General features: G+C 41.6%; 2 protein-coding genes across 25 annotated transcripts in view; both read right to left on the bottom strand.

Annotated features, from left to right (window-relative positions):
- Positions 1–8: 8 nt before the first annotated feature.
- On the bottom strand, positions 9–18,974 carry tnnt2e (troponin T2e, cardiac). 19 transcript variants are annotated; one of them, XM_047574918.1, is made up of 20 exons: positions 18,830–18,974; positions 15,342–15,392; positions 15,226–15,233; positions 11,815–11,838; positions 11,250–11,273; positions 11,100–11,114; positions 10,647–10,652; positions 10,524–10,529; positions 9,691–9,705; positions 9,545–9,559; positions 8,998–9,018; positions 8,412–8,433; positions 8,258–8,321; positions 7,499–7,615; positions 7,322–7,399; positions 6,070–6,183; positions 5,855–5,967; positions 5,651–5,741; positions 5,174–5,214; positions 9–197 (listed from the first exon to the last, which is right to left on the bottom strand). In XM_047574918.1, exons 2-20 carry the CDS (start codon positions 15,374–15,376, stop codon positions 158–160), a joined length of 849 nt encoding a protein of 282 aa, XP_047430874.1. In that variant the 5' UTR covers positions 15,377–15,392; positions 18,830–18,974; the 3' UTR covers positions 9–157. The 19 variants fall into 19 exon arrangements, with proteins under 19 accessions (XP_047430874.1, XP_047430877.1, XP_047430878.1 ...); XM_047574921.1 differs by having other exon boundaries at positions 11,815–11,835; XM_047574922.1 differs by having other exon boundaries at positions 9,545–9,564; positions 9,696–9,705; positions 11,815–11,835.
- Positions 18,975–21,167: 2,193 nt separating this feature from the next.
- cald1a (caldesmon 1a) overlaps positions 21,168–25,641 on the bottom strand; it is a 52,576-nt gene continuing 48,102 nt past the window's right edge. For all 6 annotated transcript variants that reach the window (XR_007111238.1, XM_047575003.1, XM_047575002.1 and 3 more), the window contains 2 exons: positions 25,340–25,376; positions 21,168–22,896 (listed from right to left, as the gene is read on the bottom strand). Coding sequence is in view for 5 of the 6 variants with exons in the window: in XM_047575003.1 (XP_047430959.1) it covers positions 22,883–22,896; positions 25,340–25,376 (51 nt within the window). In the remaining variant the exon portion in view is untranslated. The remainder of the gene's footprint in view (positions 22,897–25,339; positions 25,377–25,641) is intronic.

The following is a 25,641-nucleotide window of genomic DNA, read 5'->3' as shown; positions in this document are numbered from 1 at the left end:
ACATGGAATAAAAGCACAACTGTTTATTCGTGTCTACAAGTAGCTGTTGCGGCTTTAGCAAAGACATGCCGCTGTCTGCGTCGAAGCAGAGATTGAAATTCAACACCGCTCTTCATGTTTAGACGCCTCTGCTGAGAACTTCTGTCGATGGCTCCGTCTATCTCACCCTGCCCTTGGCCTTCCCTCTTCCTTTGGCGCTGTGGAGTCGCAGACAAATATAGAACAGCTGAGTGTTACAGGTGCAAACAATAATTTAAGGGGTATGTTTAGTGACAGCATGGAACGGAGGTTCAGATTATTCTGTATTAATTTATGCATTGTTATGGTACAGTCATGAATGCAAATGAAGGGTTATAAAATATATTAAATAATTAAAAATAAAAAGTCTAAAAGGAAAGAATAGTTTAAAGTTTTGAGAAATAAAGCTGAATTCTCTTCCGCACGGGGGCAGCAACTTCAGCAGCGAGGTCCAGACGGCCCTGTCCCTGGCTACTCCCACCAGCTCCTCCGGAAGAATCCCCAGGTGCTCCCAGGCCAGGCGGGAGATGTAATCCCTCCGTCGTGTCCTGGGGCGTACCCGAGGCCTCCTTCCAGAGGGACAGGGCTAAAACGCCTCTAACAGGAGGCGTCCAGGAAGCATCTTTAGCAGATGCCCAAACCACCTCAACTGACTACTCTCAGAGCTCCTCCTGTGTGTCCAAGCTCCTTAACCTATCCTATCCCTAAGGCTGAGCCTGGCCACCCCGTGAAGGAAACTCATTTCAGCTGCTCGTTTGCACGATCTTGTTCTTTTTTCGGTCTTTCGGTTATCCACAATTCATGGCCATAGGTGAGGGTTAGAATGTAGATCAACCAGTAAATTGAGAGCTTCGCCTTTCGGCTTAGCACCCTCTTCACCACAACAAGACCGGTTCAGTGCCCGCATCACTGCAGACGCCGCTCCGATTCGTCTGTTGAGCTCCCACTCCATCTTTCCCTCACTCGTGAACAAGAAGACATTTGAGCTCCTCCACTTGAGGCAGGACCTCCTACCCAACCTGGAGTGGGCTGAGGATCATGACCTCAGACTTGGAGGTGTTGATCTTCATCCCAGCCGCTTCACGCTCAGCTGCGAACCAACCCAGTAAGAGCTGGAGGTCGTAGTTCAATGAAGCTAAGAGGAGCACATCATCCACAAAAAGGAGATATGAGATCCTCTGATCACCAAACTTGACACCCTACACCACCCGGCCGTGCCTTGAAATACTGTCCATAAAAGTTATGAACAGAACCGTGACAAAGGGTAGCCCTGACGGAGTCCAGCACTCATCGGAAATGAGTCTGACTTACAGCCGGCTACACAGACCAAACTTGCGCTCCTTTGGTACAGAGACTGAATGGCACTTAGCAAGGAGCCATGCTCCCTATACTCCCAGAGCCCCATACTACCTCGATGACTTCTGCCCCAGAGATTGGACGGCACGCCCCCAGGCCCTCGAGCTCTGTTTCCCCTATGGAATGTGTGTCGGTGGGATTGAGGAGCTCCTCAAGGTATTCCTATCACCACTGGAAAACAGCCCCCCGACCTTGCGGCTGCAACAAGCAAAAAAACGGCTCAACAATGGCGGAGTGGAACACTTGAAGTGGGAGTTCAAGATTCTCTTGACAGGTGCTTCCACCAGGCATTCTCAGCAGCTATTCATTTGGGCCTGCCAGGTCTGCATGGCATTTTCCCCTGCCATCTGATCCAACTCACCACCAGGTGGTGATCTGTTGACAGCTCTCCTCCTCTCTTCACCCGAGTGTCCAGAACATACAGTCGCAGGTCAGATAATAAAACTATCCAGTCAATCATCGACCTATGACCTAGGCCGTCACGTTGCCAAGAGCACCAAGGTACAACCTTATGTTAGAACATGGTGTTAGTCATGGATAGACTGCGACTTGCACAGAAGTCCAATAACTAAACACCACTTGGGTTCCGATCAGGCAGGCCGTTCCTCCTAATCACTCCCCGCCAGGTCACGCTGTCATTGCCCAGGTGAGCATTTAAGTCCCCCAGCAGGACGAGGGAGTCCCCAGTTGGCGTCCAATCCTAAGGCCTCCAAATAGGGTGGGTACTCTGAACTGCTATTTGGCTCACAAGCGCAAATAATAGTCAGGACCTCTTCCCTGACCCAAAGACGCAGGGAAGCAACCCTTTAGTCTAGGGCAAAGCAAAAAGCCCCCCGCCTTTCACCCGGAGCAACTCCAGCAAAGAAGAGGGTCCAACCCCTCTCAAGGACTTGGGTTCCAGAGCTGATGCTTTGTGTTGAGGTGAGGCCGACTACATCTAGTTGAAAGCGCTCAACCTCTTCCACAAGCTCCAGCTCCTTCCCCGCAAAAGTGGTGACGTTCCAAGAACTAGCCATAACCGAGGATCAGACCGCCAAAGCCCCCACCTTGGTCTGCTGCCAGATAAAGCTGAATTTAACAATATATGTAATGTATAACAATGGTTATACTACGTATTTGTAGTGATGATTATTTGATGATGTCTATTTCAAGCTACAGTGCAGGGCTTTTATGTCTCCTTTCTGGCAGTCAGAGTAATTACACAAACATTTTTTCATCAATCTCCTCTAAGAACAAGTGACCCCAATGGTAATCCATGCGTGTCCTCCCCATCACTGTCTACTCTGGTTCCATTTCATTCATCCTAAAAACTAGACAATACTTCACTTCTAACTTTTCTCCACCTTAACATGGCATGTATATGAATATGCGCCAAACAACAGTTATGTTTACCACTATCACAAAAAAATAAAAAAGGAAGAAATTTCGCTTTAATCCGCCGATAGATTTAAAACTCAACTACACTGCTAATATAGAGATTTACCTGATGCTGATTAGCTCGGTCAGCATTGACTGAATTTAACAGACGCCATCTAAACATAAAAGTCCCACACTGTAGCTTTCAATGCCTTGGGTCTTCCTATTTAAACTTCGCCTCGGTTTTACTGCAAATGCCTGTTTTCATTTAACAAAAGAAGCCAAAACTTCAAATATTAAATATTAACAAGCTACTTTACAACTGTTTAAAACTGAGAAACCTAGCAATGGAAAAGAGACTGAAACATGTTCTCCATGTGCTGTATGAAAGTGAGAGGGACCAAAGGAATACAGATGAAAGAAAAGGGCAAACACCAAACATCATGCTATTAGTGGGAAACAGAGGACACAATTTCACACCGGACACAGCTGGCAGCCAATGATTGTGTCCTTTGAGCCCTACCTTTTATCCTTGCCTTGCTGTGTCCTTTTTGCACTTTTGCCCATATTCGCAAATATCTATTAGATATTTGACAAGTAGACTATAAACACTTACCAGCTGGGTCAACACAGACATCTCTTTCTTTCCGTCTTAGATTCTGACATACTTAAACTCTTCGAGGAGACTCTTCCAAGAATGTCTGTGCCGATCGGTTTACATTTCAAGATTTATAAGCATCTGAGGTTTTGTTGTCTGACTCAGAGACATTTCATCAGGGCACATAGCTGATCTAGTCTGTGACTGTCTGATTTTTCTGTTGTTTTCTTTCTTTTTTTTTGAGACATTCCTTCTAATCACCACAATAATCATTTTACCAGCTTCAAAGCTCAGTCATACAGTATCTACGGATGAGTGTTTTCAGACTGCCACAATGGAAAAAATGGAGGGGGTGATGAGTAATGAATGAATGGAAAATGATTGATGTATCAGTTAAAAGAGGATAATGAATATTAGGGAGCAGGAGGAAGAAGCAACTACGTGATGGTACATCAGATACAGCATGCCTACCTAAAATGAGCTGCACTACACAAGAAATTAAGAAAAAAGTAATAAAGCACAAATAGTTTCTACTACTGAGGAGAAACAAGTAGGCGTTTCTGTGCCTGTGTCAATCTTCACCACATGGTCCTACTTTCTGTCAAATAGGATTATGTGTGACACAATGATGGGCTCAAAATACTGAAGAGAAGACATTTAAATCTGGATAGCAGCAAATTCTCAGCGTTACTAGGAGACAATTACTACTACTTACCTCTGGTGATTCTGAACGCGAGCCTGGAGCAGATTGATCTGTGGGGGACAAACATGGAGGACTGGCTAAACCCAAGAAACACAGCAGACACAAGAGGATGCCAACTGAGCCAAAGAGCGGACCTGGTGGTCCTAAAGAACTCAGCGGTAGTTTCCCTGAAGATAACTGCACATGCAAACGCTGGTCTCCAGTTTCGTGTATAACTGAGTTGATCCCTTAGCTGTAACAAGCGATGCCCGACGAAATCTCACAAATGAAACTTTTTAACATTTCAGCTAGAACTGAGGGGTGAGACACTGTCCTGACTGACAAAATCATAGCCATCAAAATGAGGGGGAAAAGTATGACATCTGAAATGATATTCTTTAGACACAGATCTGTGCCCGGAGCAGATTATGAACATGTTCCAAAATTGTACTTGGCACATCAGTCTCCAAGAGTAACTTTGTGGTAGACGACCAACTGATGCTTTCAGACACGTCCAAAGAATTGCATGTTGGGAGAGATGCTTTCTGCGTATGAAGCTACAGCTAATGATTGGTTAGCTTAGCAATAAAGACTGGAAACTGTAGGAACCGCTGTTCTGGCTTGAGGCAAAGGTAAGAAAAAGGTAACAAAACCTCATTCAAAAATATCAGACTGCTACAATATTTTCCACTTGGTGTAAAGAACAAACTGTAATGCTAAAATCTGTTTAACAAAATGTTTTCTTGCTCTATTGCACCAGAATTAGAACTGGGGCATGGCTATAGGCTATGAAGAGTAGATTTAGTTTTTTTTTTTTTTTTACCCATATCCTGTCTTTATGCTAATCCAAGATAATGCACTAGCAAAGACAAGAGTGGTACTTATCTTCATATTTAGCAAGAAAGCTAAATATTCCTCGTATCATGTTTTTTTTTTTTTTTTTAAATGAACCTGACTCTTTTTTTTTTAACTTGTTTTTATAATTCCTGTTTTTTAAACCACCATCACGCCGCGGATTCGACCTCGTGACTGAAACTCACTCGCCTGCTCGGTGGCCATCCGGCTTCGGTCCAGACTCGGTTTGTGACCCTCTGACACACGGCACAGGAAAGACTACACAACAACCACGAGACTCACACTCGCTTTAAGTTACAGTTACTCACAACTTCTGCTGCTCACTGATTCGGGCCTGGAGTATATTGATCTGGAAGTAGAGTCACATTCATTTAAACAGGGCCCTCGGGACAGAACGAAGTAGACGCTGCTTCGCCTCCTTATGACATTTTATCCCTTAATCTAAATTCGAATAAACTGAAATGTTTATCTATTACTGATCTGCTGAAATAAAAAGTACGATACTTTTGGAAATACATTTCTCGTCTTGCTGAGTTCTCAATGATTCATTCTGCTCTCATGTACCAACATGAACTTCTAGCATCATATGAAGCTAAGCTAGCATTTCCATTTTTTTTTCTCAGGTAAGCTAACAGGCTACTTACCTGTACCTTAATATTTATTGTAAAACTATTAACTCTTGGGAAGAAATCAAATAAACATATTTACCAAACTGTAATTTAAACTATTTGATATATATGGGTGAATATAAAAGTGAAATAAACACTCTGAGGCGTAGGACTCACATCATATTTCTGTCTCTTCAGTTTCTCGGTTAGGTCAAACTTCTCAGCCTCCAGTGTCAACAACCACTGCCACATCTCGTTGGCCTTCTCCCTTTAAAGCAAAAAACAACAAAAAAAAACCACAAGGGATGACAGACAAATAAATCACCTGCATCAGACTGGAAGTGCAAATGTTGACCGATGTGTGAACCACAGTGTTCTTACTTGAGTTTGTCCTCGCCGAGATTGTCGATGTTGAGAGGTTTCCTCCTCTCCGCGAGGATCTTCCGTTTCTTCTCTCTCTCCGTCTGCTTCTTCGCGCCGCGCTTTCCGTCTTGCTGGAGGGGGGGAGTCAGTACAGGAGAAAAGAATGAAGCGCGTTCACGTGATCAATCCGGCCGCGCTTCCTCTGCACCAACGTGGACGCGCGTGTCACTGACCCTCTGCTGGACGCCACCGTACTGCTGAGTTATGTTGGTGAGGGCCTTCTTCTTCTTGGCGTCGTCGTCAAGCTTCCTACGCGCTTCCTCCTGTTCCTTCCTCTCCTTTTCTTCCTGTCGTACAGATTGTAAAACGTGGTGACGTGGAACAGACGCTTCTCCACCTGCTGAGGCAACACTAAACATCTTCCACAGACTTTTTACTGTTTTTTCAATTAAAAAAAAATAAATGAAACCCACAATAATCAGTGTTTGGTATAAAGGGGTTAAGTAAAGCCTTAAGCCTGTTGTGTGACACTATGTAACTCTTGCTGTCTCACCATTTAAATTGTTGTTTTAGGCTTTGCTGCAGCTTGTTCACAGATTAGGATACATCACACCCCAATATTTCACATGTTGAACTCCAGATAAGGTCGGTTTCGGCTACACATGGAAATCTACTGATTCACGAAAGGTAGCGCTCCGCCCTTCGTCTTCGAGTGGAGCCTAGTTAGAAGAAAACCACTGTGTATGTTTTGTTCGGGGCTTTTTCCCTCCTGCCCTTAAGGTGGTTAGGCTGAAGTCTCAGCACTGATCAATACCTATTCTCTGTGTGCCAGATAAATAAACTAAACTAAATGAGAAATTGTCATGTGATTTGTGCATTGCTGGACTATCCTTTTCAAAAGGTATAAAGATCCTGGGCTGAAGGACAGGAAAATATCCTCCTTTGACAAAATTTTCAGGAATTAGTGGAAGCAGAAACAAGCAATGAGAACAATTTTGACATTTTAGCATCTTTTATCCATTGGAGGACTTATTGGTGGATCTAAGTCCTATACTCTCTAGACTCCTATTAGCACTATTTTGGTTCTCTTGAAGGAAATATTTAGCCCTTTAGCTACTAAATGCTCAGTAATTCAGTACCTCTCTAAACTGATGATGATGTTAGATTTGTTCATCTAAATGGATAAAACAACGCAAATACTGTTGAGAAGTTCAGTTTTCATCTTAAAATCAAAATAATGGAAGATGCTACAAAGCTCTACAAATTTCATCCCATATTAAAATTGATAAAACCTGAATGAGAAAAGATGTGAAAGATAAACGGATGAAGGCCGCAGGGCTTCAGTTGTGTTTCCTCGTGCAGCTACTGTTGTCTTTTTTTTTTTGACACTCTGGTGGTTTTTAGGCGATAGGATGCTGTTTATTTATTGGATTCGGGGTCATGTTCTGAAAAAGCCGGAGAAAGCCGCAATTAGCGAGAACTCACAGCGAGACGAGCCTGCCTCTCCTTCTCCTGCTCGGTCCGGATCCTCAGCTGCTCGGCTCTCTCAGCACGACGCTTCTCCTAATCATCCGAGCCCACACACAAACACAAACACAGCGTAATTGTTTGCCGGGCGGCGCATCACTCCAGCGATCTGGCATGCTTTCCTGGAAGACTTACAATCCTGTTAACAAGAGCGATGAGCTCCTCCTCGTCCTTCTTCCTCTGGATGAAGTGGGCCTCGATCAGAGAGTGCAGCTCGGCCAGATCCTTCTCCTGACGCTTCCTGTGGATGTCCTGCGGGTCACATGCACACGCGTGAACGGCCGCACTGAAGAGGATCCACTCACAACAACACAGCTACATGTCCACACATAAACGAGCACACAATCCTTCAAGATCTGGAAATACTAGAAAAGAAAAACAACTAAACTGAAAGTATACAGAGATCTATACTTGGGTACAACAGCTCCTAAGCTCCCGCTTGCTGAGAATTTGGTGAGAAGATCAATACCCCCCCATGTCTGAACTATAAAAACGAAGCCAATTACACAACAGCTACTCCGGCTCTGTCGAATTAAAGTGTTTAATTTATTCAGCTGGTGCGAAACCAAAAAACACAAAGGTGTAAATTCGTGGATTTACAGGGACAATGCGTTGGCCCAATTCCTGGCCAAGACATTGACTTCCTGCGCTATTGTTATTTAAATGAGGAGTCACCGCATCTGGCAGAGAAACAGCACAACACAACACAAAACCAGCATTCGTTACGGTTTGATTTCTTCACGAATCAAACGTACAGATAAAAAGAAAACGCGGTGTGTTAATTAGCGAGACCGAAAGGAGTCGGTTACCTTTAGCTACGCTAATAAGATCTAACCCTTGGCAAGGAATGTTAAAAAGTCAAAGAATCTCTTTCAAAAAGCATCAATCACTTACATCAAAGTCCACTTTTTCTCCCCCATCGGGGATCTTCGGCACAGCTATCGGAGGAGCAAACGCCCTGTAAAGTCGCACCATCGTGAGTCAGTCTGAGTCTTAGCTCTTTATTCCCGGTTGCTTTGAGTGAATTGATTGAAATGCAGAAACTTACTTCGGTTTGGGTTTGGATTCATCTGTCACAATGAACAGAAGCACACTTAGTTTAGTGCGGCTGCGTTTGGATTTATGTCTTTATTTATCTTGAACATAATTTACTGTCTGTTTCATCAGTTTGACACCGAAATATAAATCTTCACAACAACACCTTTCCAGGTCAAAACCCACAACTCGTACGTCAAGTGGCTTTATCTCTGACACCAAAATATGGGTTTCACTAGAAGAAGATGCAGCGCACAAACACTCATAAATAATCATAAATAATCCTGCAGGACTCGGTGCAACTGTTCTGGCATCTCCGTTTTATGCGTGGTGTCCAGGCCGGTCGTTTTAAAACGAACAGCAGGCGGAATATTTAACAGCATGCAGAGAAACAAGATTTCTTGATCTCACAGTGTCCTAAAAGCTGCTTTTTTTTTTTTTTTTTTTTTTGTACAGTAGCCTTTATTTTGGCAGTGCCTGTGTACATGGTGTGGTGTTGTCCTTTTTTTTCTTTGCAGTAGTTATGAAACAGACAATAGAAGATGTCAGACGTTCATGTTAAACGACAGCAATGATCACAAAACGTTCTCATAGAGTACCTTCGTCTGCAGCTGGAGGCTCTGCGGCAAAGGACAGGAGGGTAAATGTTAGTGCTTCAGCAGGCGGAATACAAATTCCTTTATTATTTCCAAAACCCATTTCCCCTCAGGTCTGATATTTACTCCATATATTTTGATCCCAATACCCTTCTTGTACGTGCGAAGGAGAAATGAAAAGTCTAAACGGTTTCTGTATGCTGTGTCACACCGAGCTAGTCTAAGCACACCGTGGGTTTCAAGCCATGAAATCTGAGTTTACCTTCAGACGGCGGGAGCAATTGTTTCACAGAAGTGTGTTATCGGAAAAAAAAAAATTAAGCCGTCGAAAGATAGCAGGATATTTACAGTGTAAATGAATTCATTCGCAACGCAAAATTGAACTTCCTATTACAATTTCCGACAAATATCTCAGCGTTAATGTGCTCCCGCCCCAAAATAAGTGACGGTGAAACACGGGAGGATGTGTTTTAACAAACCAGAGTGATGCCGATTTATTTTCTCCAGAGCACGCACAAAAGTTTTAACGAAGGGACGGAATGTACGTTACCTTCTTCTGCGGGTTCTTCGCAAAGATAATAGGAGCGGGGAGAGAGAGGATGATCGGTGGAAAAGAAGGAGAATGGGTCGTCAGTAAACGCCGGAAGGCGAATTATATTTTGTAAATGTAGAGAAGTTAGGACGCGGAGGGGTTACCTTCGGCTGGAGGCTCTGAGAAAGAATGAAAATATGATTAGGTGTTGGCACGGTAATTTCACAGCATTACATTTTCTGTTACAACGTCTTCGTTCTTAAAATAAATAAGTCATCTCTGGAGCGAAACAAGTCGACGCTTTGTCGAGAGCCACCAATTCAAAACCTCAAATATAATCAGTACTCACTTTTTCTCCCAAACTGCAATTTTTGACAACACAGTTTTCAGAAAACGGGCCTCTAGTTGTGGAATAAATTCATCCCAGGTGACCTTATATACTGAACATCACTCACAACATTATGACCACCTTCCTAATATTGTGTGGGTTTCCCTTGTTCCTTCAAAACAGTTGGTGACTCATGAGACATGGGTCTCCTGAGGGTGTCCTGTGGTGTCTGGCAACACAGTGTTGTTAGTGGGGGGCCTTTGGGTCCTATGGGTTGAGGGGAGGGGCCTCTGTGGGTCAGATACTGATCAGTTTGGGAGCCAGTGAAATTGGACCTTGTGCTGTTTTTTGTGCTTTTTGAGTTGTTCCTAAACCGTTTTTGTGTGCGTGTGTGTCAGGCTGCATCAATGAGTGTCATTGCTATGGGGTGGAGGGGCCTGGTCCGATCTAGGTGGGTGGTACAAGTCTAAGTCCACATTAATGCCATGTCCAAAAGTTTCAATTCACTTCTCGTCTCAGTGGTTTTAATGTTGTGGCAGATCAGTGTGTATCTCAGTGCTTCTTGCACTTTATGACAGCAAAACATGTCGGGTTGCACAAACCAGAATGATGTAGTTTTATTTAGTCACAGCATGCATAAAAGTTTTAACACAAGTTTCATAATGTTACCTTCTTCTGCAGGAGGAGGAAGACGACGATCAGAGCAAGGAATGAAGGAGAGCTCATCAATAAACGTTGAAAGGCGAATGGTTGACAAAGAACATGGTTTAGGAAAAGGCGTCGACTAGTTACCTTCGGCTGTGGAGAGAGGAGGTTACGAAGTGGCAAAAAAAAAGAGAGAACGAAAATACCATTAGATGTTGACACAATCATGTCACAAGATTACATGTTATAAAAAGACTTCTCTTTTTTGGTCTTAAAATAAACAGCACATCTCTGCAGTCGAATAAACAAGAAACGCGTCAACGCTTTGTCAGGAACCGGAGAAACCGAAGCTAAAAAATAAATCAGAGCTGACGTTTTCTGTAACTGTGAGTTCTTACATTATGATTTTCGCAAAATTGATGAAAAAAACGCGGAGAGTAAAAACTCCCGAGCACGAGAAAGCATCATTCAGAGGTAGATGGTGCTGAAGTAAACGAGAGGTGATGAAAAGGTAACAGAAATTTACCCTAACAGCCAATTTCAGACGAATATTTCAGCGCTAACAACCCAATCAAACGACGGCAAAACACAGCACGCTACCTTCTTCTGCAGGTTCTTGGTGAAGGAAATCCGAGGGGGGAAGATGATTTTTCAGCGCAAGAAATAGGAGAACAGCTCATCAGTATACGTTGGAAGACAATTTAAGTAAGCAAATAGTTGGAGCTGAAGTTAAAGAAACTGAGAAATTACCATCGGCCGCGGAGACGGGAGGCTCTGAGGTGGCGAGGAAGGAGGAAAACACGGTTAGATGTCGACATAATCACGCTGCGAGATGACATTTTATAAAACGACCTCTCTGTTCCGTCCCGAGGAAGTAAGATAAACATGAAACATGAAAAAGTCAAAACCTTTTTTCATCTGAAACCGTAATTATCGATATCATGATGTTCTCATTTTGGAGCAATTCCATCACGTACTAATTCTGCAGGCGGTGAACACATTTTTACTGCAGTGAGTAAAAGCTACTTAACAAGGGAAAGCAGTTAATCAATTATTTAAAAGTGGACGGCGATGAAAACATAATATACTTTACTGCAAAATGCAGGTGGATGTTTAAACAATGTACTCAGAGATTCCGCTGAGGCTCTGTTATTAATATGAAATGGGCGACTATGTGATATTTATGTTGGCCCAAGCAACGCTACTCATAAAACTATTCTAATATCAGATGAAACATTTAGCCTCAGTCTTTATAAATATTATTACGTCCTAGGAAATTTAGCCGGCACATAGAAAAATATTTAAAGTGAATTACCTTCTACTTCGGGTGCAGCTTCTTCTATATTAAGATAATATGGGGAGAATTATTGCAGCTACTCTCTCTTATTGACGGACAGAAACATGACAGAAGGAGACATGGTACTACACACACACTGATCTACAACGATCAGGATTTGAAGAAGGGAAAAAAAAGGAGGAGAAAAAGAAAAAAATGGACAGAAAATAAGTCATACAAGCCCCTTTCCCTTTCAGTGTCTCCATGACTGAGTAAAAATATGGATTAGTGGATCAATGGGACGCTGGCAGACAGCTTGCGGCTGGGATTCGGTCACACTCTGAGCACTGTGATGGTGTCTCTGGGGACGCACCGAAAAACAGTGCTGGTGTTTGACATTCATTCTGAACAAAGCTAAAGACGGGGTATGATCTCAGATCACAAGCTGAGCCTCTGAGCGGTTTGTAGCGCGTCAGATATTAAAGTAAAGATCTCAGCGCAGGAGAGAGAAAAACTGCAAAAACCTTGTTGTGTTTTCCATCTCATTTAGGACTTTAATACAGTGCTCATCAGAGGTGGAGGAAGTACCCAGATGCTTTACTTATGACAAGTAAAGCTAATACTAATACAACAAAGTGAACATGCAAATAAAGAAAAATCCAAATCCTATTAAAATATAAAAACCTGCACAAAAACGTGTTTAATAAATGACATGCACTCTAATACAACAGCACTAAATCTTAGCTTCAAGACGGTTTATTTTCTTTAAAATAACAGAGAGAGCTTTAGATTTAACCATGTTTTCATTTCAGGGGCTGTGGTTTGTAGTACTTTTGAACTGCAGCGTGTCGTATCACGGTATAGCAAGGTTTTTTTTTTATTATTTTACAGCCCCTTTTTAGACTAAATAACAGGAACACTTTCAGTTTAAAAGCACCACAGACTACATCCTCTAAAATGATCACACTGTTGAATCAACACCCTTCTGCCTTTATAACAGTCAAGAAGCAAAGATTCAGAGCAGGAAAGTTGGAGTAGGATGCATTTATTTTTACCCGTTCACCAAATGAACTGGCAAATACCTTATTCAAAACCCTCTTATCTCGGGGTTAGCTAACGAAGCTAACGATTCACGCTTCACACTTTGTTTCTTTTCTCAGTTAGAGGACATTTAGCTTAGCAGAAGGCCTGAATCCTACGAAAAACTAGGCTTAAACTAAAACTTTTTTTATTTATTTTTTTTTAGCTAACTTCAAGCTAGCTATAGCTATAACCACGGTGTGTTGTTTTCTACACGCTGTGTTTACCACAGTAAAATGTGACCGACTGGCGGGTGTTTTTGTGTTACCTTTCGACAGCTAGCTGTTTTCTGGTTTCCTGAAGTTGTGTTAACCTCCTGAGACCTTGCGTCCTCATATTGGGACATAAGACTTTAGGTTTGTGGCGGTTTATTCTGCTTCATTTAGACCTGTGGACTTTAGTCTGCCATCTAGTGGCAGCAAAGCGTCAATACACTTTGTCCGCGTAAAAACGTGATGGCGGGTGTTTTAGAGGACTCGTTCTGCAGCAGATAACGAGGCAAAAGTGAACAATGTACAAAACCTCATCATATTTTGTTTGTAACTTCTCTAGTGTGATATGACACGAAGATTTAACAAATTATATCAGTAGTAACAAGTAAAAATGGTGACTTAGCCAGTCTAAACTTGCCCCACCCTTTCCCCAAATGTTTTCGGGGTGGAAAGTTTAGGTGGCGGTACACATTGTTTGAATGCTATTAATTTCAGTTAGTTAAAAATTAGTTTAAGGTCATCCAATGATCCAATTATGCAGATGATGTTTTTTTTTTCTCTGAATCAGCCCCATAATGAAATCCCAGTGCTGTGCTACCAGACCCACATTCTGAAAAGATGGTGAGAAAAGATTTTTGCAACCAATAGTTGTCTCACCTCATTTTACAAAGTCATCATGTGGAAATGGACCCCAGCACGGCTATTAGAGATCGATATATATCGGGCCGATGTTTGCGTTTTTTTTTTTGTTTTTGCTGGTATCAGTATTGGCCGATGCATGGGTGCATTCACTGTTACTTTACTTTATATGGCAACAGCCCTAACGTTACTGTTGTGGTTAAGTACGAGTTGCTAGGTGATGTTTTTTTCTCTCTCTCTGGCAAGCTAATAGTGCAGGTTTTCAATCAACCACTGTCAACAGTTTAGATTGGAGCTGTTGTTAAGCTTTTGGTTGGAATATGTGTATATCCTGTAAACTAAACATACTCGGCTGAGAAGGACCACGGGTCAAAGCACGTAGCTGTGATGTCCACTGAGAAGCAGCCGATTGACAGAGTCAAGCAAAGAAAAAATAAGTGACAGATTTGCCTTTCTCAAGGTGAGGTGGATTAGATTGGAGCCTGCGGGGTCTGTTCAGTCCAAAAGGAGAGACAAAGGATAAAATGATGCGTCTCAGGCATGAATCACCCCTGCTGTTGCTCTACCTCTTTTTACCTGTTTATTTTTTATTTTGTCTACATGAGAGCGTTGAATAGTCTTAGGATTGAATATATGTTTATGCTTTTGGTTAAACTGAGACGTGTTATTTTTATCATGCAAATGGAGAGACAAAAAACAGTATCGGCTCAGAAAAATCGGCAGCACGTATCGGCCAATGCTGATGTAAAAAAAACCCAATTGGTATCAGCCATAAAAAGTCCATATCGGTCGATCTCTAATAGCTATAGTTTGTCTTACACAGCAACAGTAACACAGGAAGTTGGGACAAATGGTAAGAGTCATCCGGTTAGTGGTGACAGACCACTCAGAAGGCCAGAAAAGGGCCAATTATAAATAAACAATTCCACAAATATTTAACTTCTCGGTAAATATAGAGAATACTTCAAAAATAGTTATTGATTAGCATCCATGCTAATAAAAAGGCACAATGTTCCCCAAATTTTGTGAAATAAAAAGCAGCATATGGAAATATATACTTCAGTCAATGTTCCTACATATTTTCACTACAATATAAAGTCTTTTCACAGTCAGATTTGATCAGACAAACTCTAGTCTTCAGCCGTCTTCTGTCAGAGCATTGAAACGTACAGTATACATACATATGAATCTAAAAATGAGACAGAGACCACTTCCAATAAAAGCTGACAGTTACACACGAGCTGACAGATCGGCGTTGACAGCCGAGGTGTTACCGTTCAAAAGGAAAACACTCTCGGCTAGCTCTCTATGGCTTTTTTATCACCGGCAGCAACAGACACACCAGAAACGGGGGGGGGATGCACACACGAAGCCATGCAGAAGCCTACAGACTTCCTCCCGTCGCATCTCTACCTCCGAGCACGACATAATCAGGTCAGCTGCATCGAGCGGTGGAAGCTAAAAGACGTAACATTTTGCTTTTGGAAACACAGCAGATGCTCACAAAGTCTTTACTCACCTTCCTCGCTGAAAAGAAAACAAGCAGAGGAGTGAAACTTTCGGAGCGATCAGTCAAGCGTCAGCTCAGTTTCTGTATTTAAAGCACAGCTTCAGAAATGGAGTGAAAGTACTCACGGCACCTCCTCGACCACTACCTCTTCATCAGCCATTGTAATTTACAATTACCTGCATCAGAGAGGGAAGAAAAGACTTAATTTCACCACACAGAGCACGATGCATTTTAACAAACATCCTTGTTTTGAGACGATAAAGGAATTTTAATGAAGCTACTTAGGGACACAAACGATAACGCTGCACAGATTTATTTATAAAAACGTAATCCTTTCCTCGCTGTGATTTACATGATTGTTTGCACTCTTGATATTCTCCTCTTTATCTCATTGACTGTAATGTTTTCACAAGCCGCTGAGATTTCTTCCCCTCGGACAGACGGTTTGTACGCCGTTATTTTCTCCGGCTTTTATCATTTGTGCAAACAACTGAACGAAAATCTACAAAAGAGAAATCTTGGCTACACGCGGTGAGATTGGAGCAATTGTAGAATCTGAAATGATTCCACCATGGGCACTGCAGGCAGAGGCCCAGGGTTTTAAACAGCTCCAGGCCTAATCCTCAGCCATTTCCTCTTGGCACCGATCAAGGCTGCAGGCGGCCGCCGAGAGTCTGAGCAACACTGAAACTACCAGCGCCTGCGCGAGCTCTTCAAGGACGCGCCGACGTATCCGAGGCTGCGTATATTGTATTAGCTTCGATGTGCACCGTCGTAAACTGTTTTTCCAGGTACTCCAACGACTTTGAAGTGGTGCGCCGCAAGAATCGTCCGCCGTAGCGATTGTGATTTGGTCTGATAACTATTTTTTTCTTTGAAAATCAATTCTGTTCGACTTCAATTCAGTCCCAATAAAAAGGTTTATTAGACTTTTAGGAGACATTCCCATTTTTGGACATCTGTATCAGTTCGTATTAAAGTACCGCTGTGAAAAAAAAATACACTAAAAGAAGTCAAATAAAATATGCAAGCAAGTCCAGTCCAACGGTGGATCAAACCGTTGACAGTTAAGAGACAAATTCATTTGTCTCTCACCAGTGGCTACTGACTTTTTTGGTCCAGTTAAAATGATAAATTTGCCAGTCAACGAAGTCACAATTAGCTGCAATTAGAAGGACATTCTTTCATCGCAATCAATACAGAGAAAATGTGGATATTATAAGTTAAATTAGTCATTTTCAGTTTAGTTAAATGTTGCAAGGTGGGACAAGAGATGTCATTTAAAACCAAATGGTTCCTAATGCTGACCTTTACGTCAAACAGTGACCTTCTTGACTTTTAACTTGACAAACGTCTTATTATTCACGGTCAAAAAATGATTTGATTATTGAAACTGAATTCATGACTTCTTGGTGTGGTTTCCTTTCCCGTTTTTTTTTATTTTTTTATTTTTTTCATTGCTGCATCTAATAGAACTTGAGTTCGTAGTTATGACATGGGAGGTGGTGCTGGGCAACTGTTGGACTCTACCAGCTAATGTTGCTAACGGATTAACAAGCTAACCAGTGGATGACTTAATGTAGGAAATGCAAAGTCATCATGATGACTTGATGGGAAATTTGACTGCCATATGTATTTTTAAGTGTCCACTAAGTGCTCTAACTTTGACTCACCCTGATGAGGTCATGCTGGTCTTATATATTTATATAGCTGTTTTCTACCTATCGGTATTCAAAGCGCTTTACAGTCATGATGGCACATCTACCCACTCACACATTCGTGCACTAGTGCCAAGCACCGGAAGGGACTTGGGGTTTAGTGTCTTGCTCAAGGACACTTCGGCATGTGGTCCTCGTACTGGGGATCCAAATGCTCAACCCTCTGGTCCGCTGACAACACGCTCTGACAAGTCTGGACATGGACACTTAAATTTAGTAGCACAAAAGTTAAGTGTCTATGTGTAGACACAATTGAGCTGCACTGTGAGAAATATAGGACCAAGAGTTCTGAAGGTCGAGCCAAACAGGATCAGAAGTCAAGACATCTCCGGCCCTGCTTCTTCGACTTTAATCACTCCTCCCTCAAAGGAAGTAGTTTCTGGAAATACACTTTTAACAGATAAATGACAAAATCACCACCACACTTATTGCACTGATTAAAAAGAAAACGCTGAAGTACAATGGATTCAATCATCCAATCTAACCAAACAAGAAAGTTATATAACCATTCCTCTATTCCTACATTTGTTTCACATATGTCCTTGAACTTGGCGCAAATTGAGACAAAAAGAAAACAGAGGTAAACGTCAAAGGAAGAAGTCCATATTCGCATGTTGATTTAGACTTTTGTTAAAAATAGTGTCGCTGCGGTTGAGCCAACCTTTGTGGCAGCTACATTGAAGTGCTTGTGGTCAAGGTCGTGGTTGAAGGAATGGAATCAATTAGAGCGTCGTGCTCCTTATAAATATCAGCTACATGTCAGAGTATAATTGTCCACAACAGCTCCTTGGAGCATGTGTTTTTTTTTTTTTTTTGCTTTTTTTTTTTTTTTTTCCACAGGCTTGTAAATCACGGGATCATAAAAGCCAATGTCAGTAGGGCTGGACAGTATGGGGAGAGTCTATTTTTAAGAATAATAGATCGAGCCTTTGAACAGGTGTGGAGCGACTCCTCCAGACAATGGGTTTGGCTCACCTCGGCCGCACTCACAGTAAATCAATGAGCCGGGACCCACATTCAGACAGGCTATTTCTGTCGATGCAATTTGGTCAGCTGCCGGTTTGGTGGAACGTTTTCACAACAATATCCCTCGGGGAGCTTGCTTTACAGGCATTGTAGAAACTAGTTTCGTCCAACTTCTCCAGAGGTAATAAATAGAGATTTATATTTTAAATAGATGCTGAGTGGATGGCGAAGTACAATTATCTCCACATCTCCAGTTCCACGCTGGTGGAATGCGAAGAAGGGAAAGTGAGCAGGGCCGAAAAAAACAAAAAAAAAACAGCACGGCAGAAATAAAAGAATACCATCTGGACGGGGAAAAGCACTGACTGGAAACCCAGAAAGAATCCACAGGGTATGAGAGCTGTCATGGCTTGGGTATTAAATGTGTATTTGCTTTAATGAATGCGGTCAGTCCCCGTCTGGCTGAAACCGTGGAACAACACACAGTCTGACAGTGGCAGGAATGTTGCGGGTGCTGGTTTCAGTATTAGAGCAACATTAAGTCAAAGCCCAAAGCATGCTACCAGTACGGCAATCTCAGGGGTGAGCTTAGCACCCTCTTCACCAGCTCAGATCGAAATGCATGAAAAAAAAAAAGAAAGAAAAAAAAAAGGTCAACCTAAAATGTTTAAGAGTCTACTTTACTTATGCTTTATCTGAGACAATTTAATTCAACATTCCTGACTTTTCACGAGGAGAAGCTAGTTATTCGAACATATTGATTGGTTTTATCTGTTTAAATCAGCAGAATTAACTTAAATTTGATTAAAAAAAAAAAAAACAGCTGAAAAGGCAACACTGGCTTCCATTAAAAATAGCAATGTGCACTTTCAATGCAAACACCATTGTTATTGATCTTTTCTCTGCACCCAGAGGTCACGGTCTCTTACCTCCTGTAGACGGAGAAGCGATGGGAATAGCAGCAAGTGCCGGTCTTATTATTCTTTCACATCCAAGTTCAATCACAAGGCCCCCCCACAACCAAAACGCTCACTTAATACAGTCGTGTCTATCACGTGACCACATATCTTTTCTATGACTGGTTAGGATGGCCAGTTCTATTGTTGGAGACAGAACGATGAGCTATATACCTGGAGAGAAATGCTGCCTTCAAGGGCTCATCTACAGCTGCACATAAGGGCAGAAATAGCACTTTCACTTACTACTTGTAGACGTGCTTATGGTGGTTGTTTATTCAGAGGACAGATTACAAATGCGGTGCTGCAACAGGAATATGTAAGAAGAAAAGGCAACAACATTAATTTATGCAAAGTCATGATCGTCAATAATTTGTTGATTGATTAGGACAAAATCCTTAATTTAAGCTTTTTACAACATTTCTGGAGAAAGCAGAGTAGGGCTGTGCTGCAAGTTCAAGGACCTAAACGAATATCACTATTCAACTTCACACCTAAACAATACACTAAACACAATGAAATGTTTTTCTTCAGAAATTTGGTCAATTATGGAGGCTTGAACACAACATGATTTGAGTAAAATCAGATAATCATGTATCAATGAATAGCATATCTTATTATGTCATTTGAACACATTAAAAAATAAAGCTATACTTTTCAATAGTTTCTGTTTCTACCATTCAGTTAATACGCCTATTTTTTTTTACGTAGCCAGCAAGTTATGCCACAAACTTATGACTAGCTAGCCAAATATTATTTTTGTTTTTAAGATAACCCCGACTATAATGACTTGTAGGTATTAATAAGCCGAGATTGTTCTCGTACACTAAAAAATGTTGTTACAAACACACACAAATGAATGTCATTGCTTTAAAAATCCTCAATGTTTACTACATATTTTTACCTATGGGGGCCGCCATTATTTTACGTGCGCATTGCTTTCTGGGAACGATGACGTAAATGGTTACAGTAGGGCTGTTTGCCCCAATTTAGAGTTTGCTGTAATTTTGTATTTAATAATAGTGTTGGGAATAGACAGGGATACAAATAGCCAGCAATCAAACAGTGTGATACATGACACACTATGTACAAGATACGTTTAACTAATGTGACGTTCATTTTGCTCTATGTCCAAAATATGAAAAAAGTATAGTTTATGGTCTTGGATTATGTGATGACTGGATGATATTTTAATTTAAGGATTCAGGTTCGATGGCATCATGATTTTTAGTCACGGATCGGATCGCAGGAGTTCTCTAAAGTTTCTGCTCCTCCGCTAGCCATCGCCACCGTTTTGGGAGGAATTAGCGTCTTTGATGATACTGTATGCCCCTTTTTTTCTGAGGATCACCTGCTACCTAACCGTGGATAGCAGCTAGCGGCTAGCAGCTAGCGTGAGCTGTATGTGCCACGTAGACCAATGGTTCTCTGTTGCTATGGGATATATTTAATCATTCAACGATAGCGGGATACTTGTGCTTACCTCGAACAGCTGCTGACAACAAACATTGTCCCTCTCAAGTGTCACTGCCAGTAGTTGTTGCACAGGCATCATTGAGTTTGCCCCACGTTCGCATCATTATGTCTCCTCTGGTCTTCATTATCACGTATCATGTATCATGTATCATGTTTTTATTATTAATTATGCATTTCTCCTCGCTAACGCTCTGGTGCTTGGGTTTAAACTGAAAAGGCTGCTTTCTCCCTATAGAGTCACAGGTATGGCACCGGCGAATTGACCGAAGTCAACGGAGGGACCGTTTGGCGCCATTACCCAGACTGCATTGCGACGTAAACAACAATGGCGACCTACGAGTGAAATATCGAAATTTAATTTAATTTAATTTAAACAGACATCATAGACATCAAGGATATATTAAAATTTATAAGATTGACACTAATATGAATTTTAGTCGGGCCCCCTTTTAAAGCCGTTTTCTCTTTTTAAACTTGGTCAAACACTCACCCTTTGACTGCTATAAAACAATAGCAACAATAAAAACAGCAGGAAATAATAATTCCTAGCTAGCATTAGCTAGCTAACAACTGTGCTACAGGAGAAAAACGAAATGCATTTAAGAAAAAAGTCAACATGTCGGCTCTGAAAAGATTATGTTGTAAAGCAAAATTGGAAAATTTGAAAACTTTACATTTATTTTACCACTCCATTTTAATTTCGCTACCGTAAATGATTTTTAGCTCCTGCTATATTGACTTAACCCAGTACATTTTTCATTAAACTGTGTACCTTAAAGTTTTTCCACTGTTTTTAAACTAGCCATTTGAAGTTATGCAACAAAAGCTGACAATGTGAAATACCTCAATGTCTTTATTGCTGTTGTTGAGTCAAGGGTACAATGTTTAAAACATTCATCCAAACTGCCCACTTCTGTGACATTGGGAGAGAGACTACAGATAGTGTGTTTTGCATAGGCTTAGCGCTACACAAACAACAAAGTGTCTGGTTAAACATGGAAATAAAAGAATCTTTAAAAAAAAAAGACATTAAATGGACACAAAGTTGTAAAAAAAACAAAAACAATACAGCAATATGTAACAACTGTATTAAGAAAAAAAAACACAAATGTCACATTAAATCACGCTTAAAAAAAAAATGTTTTGGTCAAGCTCCCCTGCTCTTTTCAGGAGCTGTGGAATGTGATTGTCAGACTCTTGAGCAGTAACATTGGTCAATTTAATGCCCTGACAAACCGTTCATGTTATCATCAAAACTTGTGCTGCGCAAAACAAAAGCCCCAAAAAACTAAGAAAGGGAATGTGCTACTTAAGAACATGTCAGTGAAAAATAAACATGAAAATCACAAATCTCAAAGTCATACTTAGTTGCTGTGAGGCTTTAATGTAATGTACCTCAGCTGTCGTAAATGCTGTCATTGCAATCATAAGGCCAGAAGTTTTACATAGTGGTAAATATCCTTGGACTACTATCTTGCTATATGCTTAGGCACCCTGATTTTATTTGTATGCCCTCAAGTCGAAAAGCATTGCTGAGCATAAGAGTGTGCATAGAGACAATAAAGAAGTTATAGGTAGATTAAAAAACAAAAACAAAGACAAAGGTCGGTTTGCCTACATTATAAAACCTACAGCGTTTAAGCAGCGAAGGCACCACGTGCACCTGCTTTTAAGAGGAATGTCTCAAGATTTTAAAGTGATCGAACAGGTACAAAAGCGACAGAGAACAGCTAGAAAATGACATTAAAACATAAATAATAGTAAAAAAAGGATAATAAAAGTCATAATGGCCTTCTGGATATTCAACACTCCAATCACCTTCAAAATGAACTGCCTGTTGTTGGTGAATAGTTTCAGATATGGAAAGAGAGAAGCAAAAATACCTTTTTTTATTGTGAGTATATGGATGTTATATATGATACAGTATGATATTCAAAAAAAAAAAAAAAAAAACGTCACATGTGCTAACATATATTACTCAGACCATTGCTGCACTATTGGTAAGACATAATAAAAGTGAAATCAGCTAAATCCTAGAAGTGCTTATATTTCTATCCTGAACAGGTGAACGTTGAATAAAATAGCAATGTGTGAAGCTTCTGCTTTAAATATAAATAAAAAAAAGAGAGAGAGAGATGGAAAATAATCTGTATGAGGGAGAGAACTGATTTCACCCATCTCTTTGGAATGTGGAAACTTTAAACTCATCCACTCGGCACGGAGTACAAAAAGATAAATCTAAATTTAATTGGTTTAGTCTTCCTGGTAATTGCTAATATCCAAATTTCACAGCATTTTGTTACTTTTTTATTTACTTTTTTTTTTTAAAAGAGACAAAAAAATAATTGTGCAAAGGCACGATACGTGGCGACCCTACAAAAATATTCTGATGCTGTCTCGGTACAGTGCTCGGACAGCGTCCCCTCCTGTCCCTCCGTGCTCTTGGGGTCCCCTCTCGGGAGTATGGTCATTATTTGGTTCTCAAGAAATAAGTCAAAGGAAGAGTCTTGGATTGTCGTGGTCCCCAGCTTTAGTGGCTCCTTCGAGGCATTAGTGTCCCATACCTGAGTGAAAGACACAAAACATGTTTGTCCATCAGTCCGCAGACAGGTGAGGGTTAACGACTCTGACCCTCTGACACGGAGTCACGTCGAGCATCAAACGCCACAGTGAAGTGTTGAAGTCATGCAGTTAACTGCAGTCAACAGGCACTTTAAAGGCAACTTAATGAGGGCTGCACTGATCCCACTGAACAAGAACTCCTGCTAGTAGTCAGTAATACTAATATTAATACTTATATAGGAAACTATTTTAGCTCCACTAACCTTTAAAAGGGCACACTTTTAGTTTGTGACTACACATGCAAACCTAATGACGTTTCTCTCAGAATGCCAACGCGTAAACCAACATGTTAGCATGGTTCCATTAGCATTTGGCTCAGAGAACTGCGACGATTGGGTTCAGCCTCAGAAAGCTTGCGACCATAGACTCATGCTGTGCTCACACACGTCTCGGCTACAGGTCATTTTCAATGGAAGCCGTTGATGTGACGCCACAAACTGACGGCCGGCATGTGTTCCCGCATGATCCTGGCTGAGTTGGCGTCAGCTCATTTATAAACAGATGATGACACCTGAATGAGCGCTTGATATCATGATCAGGTGTCCTAACGATTTATCAGATCGAAGAACGGGAATTCTTCATGATCACTTTTTGCATTTCCGACATGTTTAATGAGGCATACTAATTACAATGCCACACAAAAATATTAATCCATATTACCGCCAAGTACAGACATTTTCTTTGTCTTTCTGTATATTTCAGCACATAATATCAATGGTTCTCCTGTTACTAACTGCTACAATTCATTTTGAAGAGCAAACAGTGATTTATGAGAGTCATCAACCTAAATTCAACACTGTCAGTCAGAGTTAAATATACACTTTTTCCAAAATGGTCTCTGTTATTTTGGAAGCTCTCGATTAGAGCCAAGCATGTGGAGAGTGCGTGCTTGCTAACTCGTATTTGTCCATAGTGGTGTCGAATGTCTATAAGGTGCAGCGGCCAACTCCGGATCCAAAATCTATACAAATCCTTATTCATCCTTTGAGTCGGACTGCGATGGTGTGCTAATCTCCGACATGCCGGCTATTAATGTGACAAACCGGCCTGGCAGCGACGCCGCTCGTAACACTCCTCTGCTCCGAGCAACAGAAGTGGACATGTGCAGGAGTGGAAATGCTGAAAGGGTTGAGTGGCGTCGAGATGGCTGTTGAGTGTGTTTAGAGAGGTGAAATTGGCGTGTGTGTGTGTGTGTGATCTTGTGCACTGAACGAGCAACACATTACGCTGACATGTAAGGAATGCCTCAAGGCCAAAGCCCCTTGTCTGCCTGCCGAGGGTTGGGGGACAAAAGGAGGAGGAGGAGGAGGAGGTTGCGCTCGGATCAGATTTTAAAATAGCAAACAATGTGTAAGTGGAATCCTGAAACTCTGTGGAGCCCAACAAAAGGCCAAACAGCAAACTGGGAAAGATTGCGCAGCAGGCCGTGCTAGGGCCAGTTATTGGTTTTAGGACACATGGTGTTGTATAAATGAAAGCGCCACTTAATGGGAAGGTCATGCTTCTAATCTCTGCAAACATCACCATCTTTACAACGTGCCTGTGTCCAAACAAGCACAACTGGAAACGTTTGCTGGTGGGGAGCCGCGAGGGATCATGCGCACGGGCTTCTGGAGGCTCAAGACACGTGAATGGACGTCGGTGACCTTGAACTCATTTCCTCCTCTGTCCCTCTCCTTTATTCAACTGATTAGCAACTGATTAGCAACTGATTAGCAACAATTTGAAGTTACCACCGGTCTGTTCCCTCTTGTAATACCACGTTGTACCTCAAGAGGCAATAGCGCAGTCCGACATGAGCGGAAGTTGCGCTGCCGAGAGGGCAAACGTCAAGTCAATCATGTTGAAGGAGGAGCAGCTGATGATAGCTACAGTAAACACAACAATGGCTAAAGACCTTGCCAAGCTAGCATGATCAAAAACAACAAAGGAAGTTACAGAAATAGAAGGAAAACAAGCAAGTAAAGGAATTAATTAGAGGCTAAATTCAAAATGTTTCCTCTAAACCGGTAAGCTAACAGCTGTTAATGCTAACGTTAGCTAGGTAGCAATATCTGAAAATATGTGTTAATATGTTTATGACTTCAGGTGTCTAGATCTGGATCACTTGGCTCAAATGTAGCTACCATATCTATCAAATAATTTCATGTAGGAGAACATACTATGTACATTGTAATCTAATATGGACTGTTGTTAGCTAATTCCTGAGTGTTAATCTTTCACGTTGTCACTTTAAATTTCCTCTATTATCTACTAGTCACTCCCCTCAGTTTTCACTTCTCCAGAAAATTTGAACTGATAAGCTGTGGCCGAGCTGAGAGCAAGAGGGTGAAAAGTTGACTTTTTTTCAACAACCGTGTGCTTTCCGCCTCGTAAAAAACTCACCATTGGCGACTGATTTGGTCTCCCCTCTGCCTGCCACCTGGAAGACACGAGGACAGGGAGGTTATAATGCGGCGGAGATGCAGAAAGTTTGCAAACCTTCAGGGAAAAACACTATTACTCTCTCATCCTGAACCTATCCAGTTCTCCCTCGTCATCCTGCTCATTCCGTCTCCCCTGACATCACAGCATAGCTCGGTTGGCTAATAACAAGGTCGCTAACCGCTAACTTTCCTGTCCAGGGCCCTTTTTACGTCAGCGGAGACCACCGCCTGTTGCCCTCCAGACCCACTACTCACTGGTGG

The sequence above is a fragment of the Mugil cephalus genome, chromosome 22 (genome assembly GCF_022458985.1).
Source record: "Mugil cephalus isolate CIBA_MC_2020 chromosome 22, CIBA_Mcephalus_1.1, whole genome shotgun sequence".
Classification (NCBI taxonomy): Eukaryota; Metazoa; Chordata; class Actinopteri; order Mugiliformes; family Mugilidae; genus Mugil; species Mugil cephalus.
Note: the sequence above shows the minus strand (reverse complement) of the source record. Positions and strands in the feature narration are given on the sequence as shown.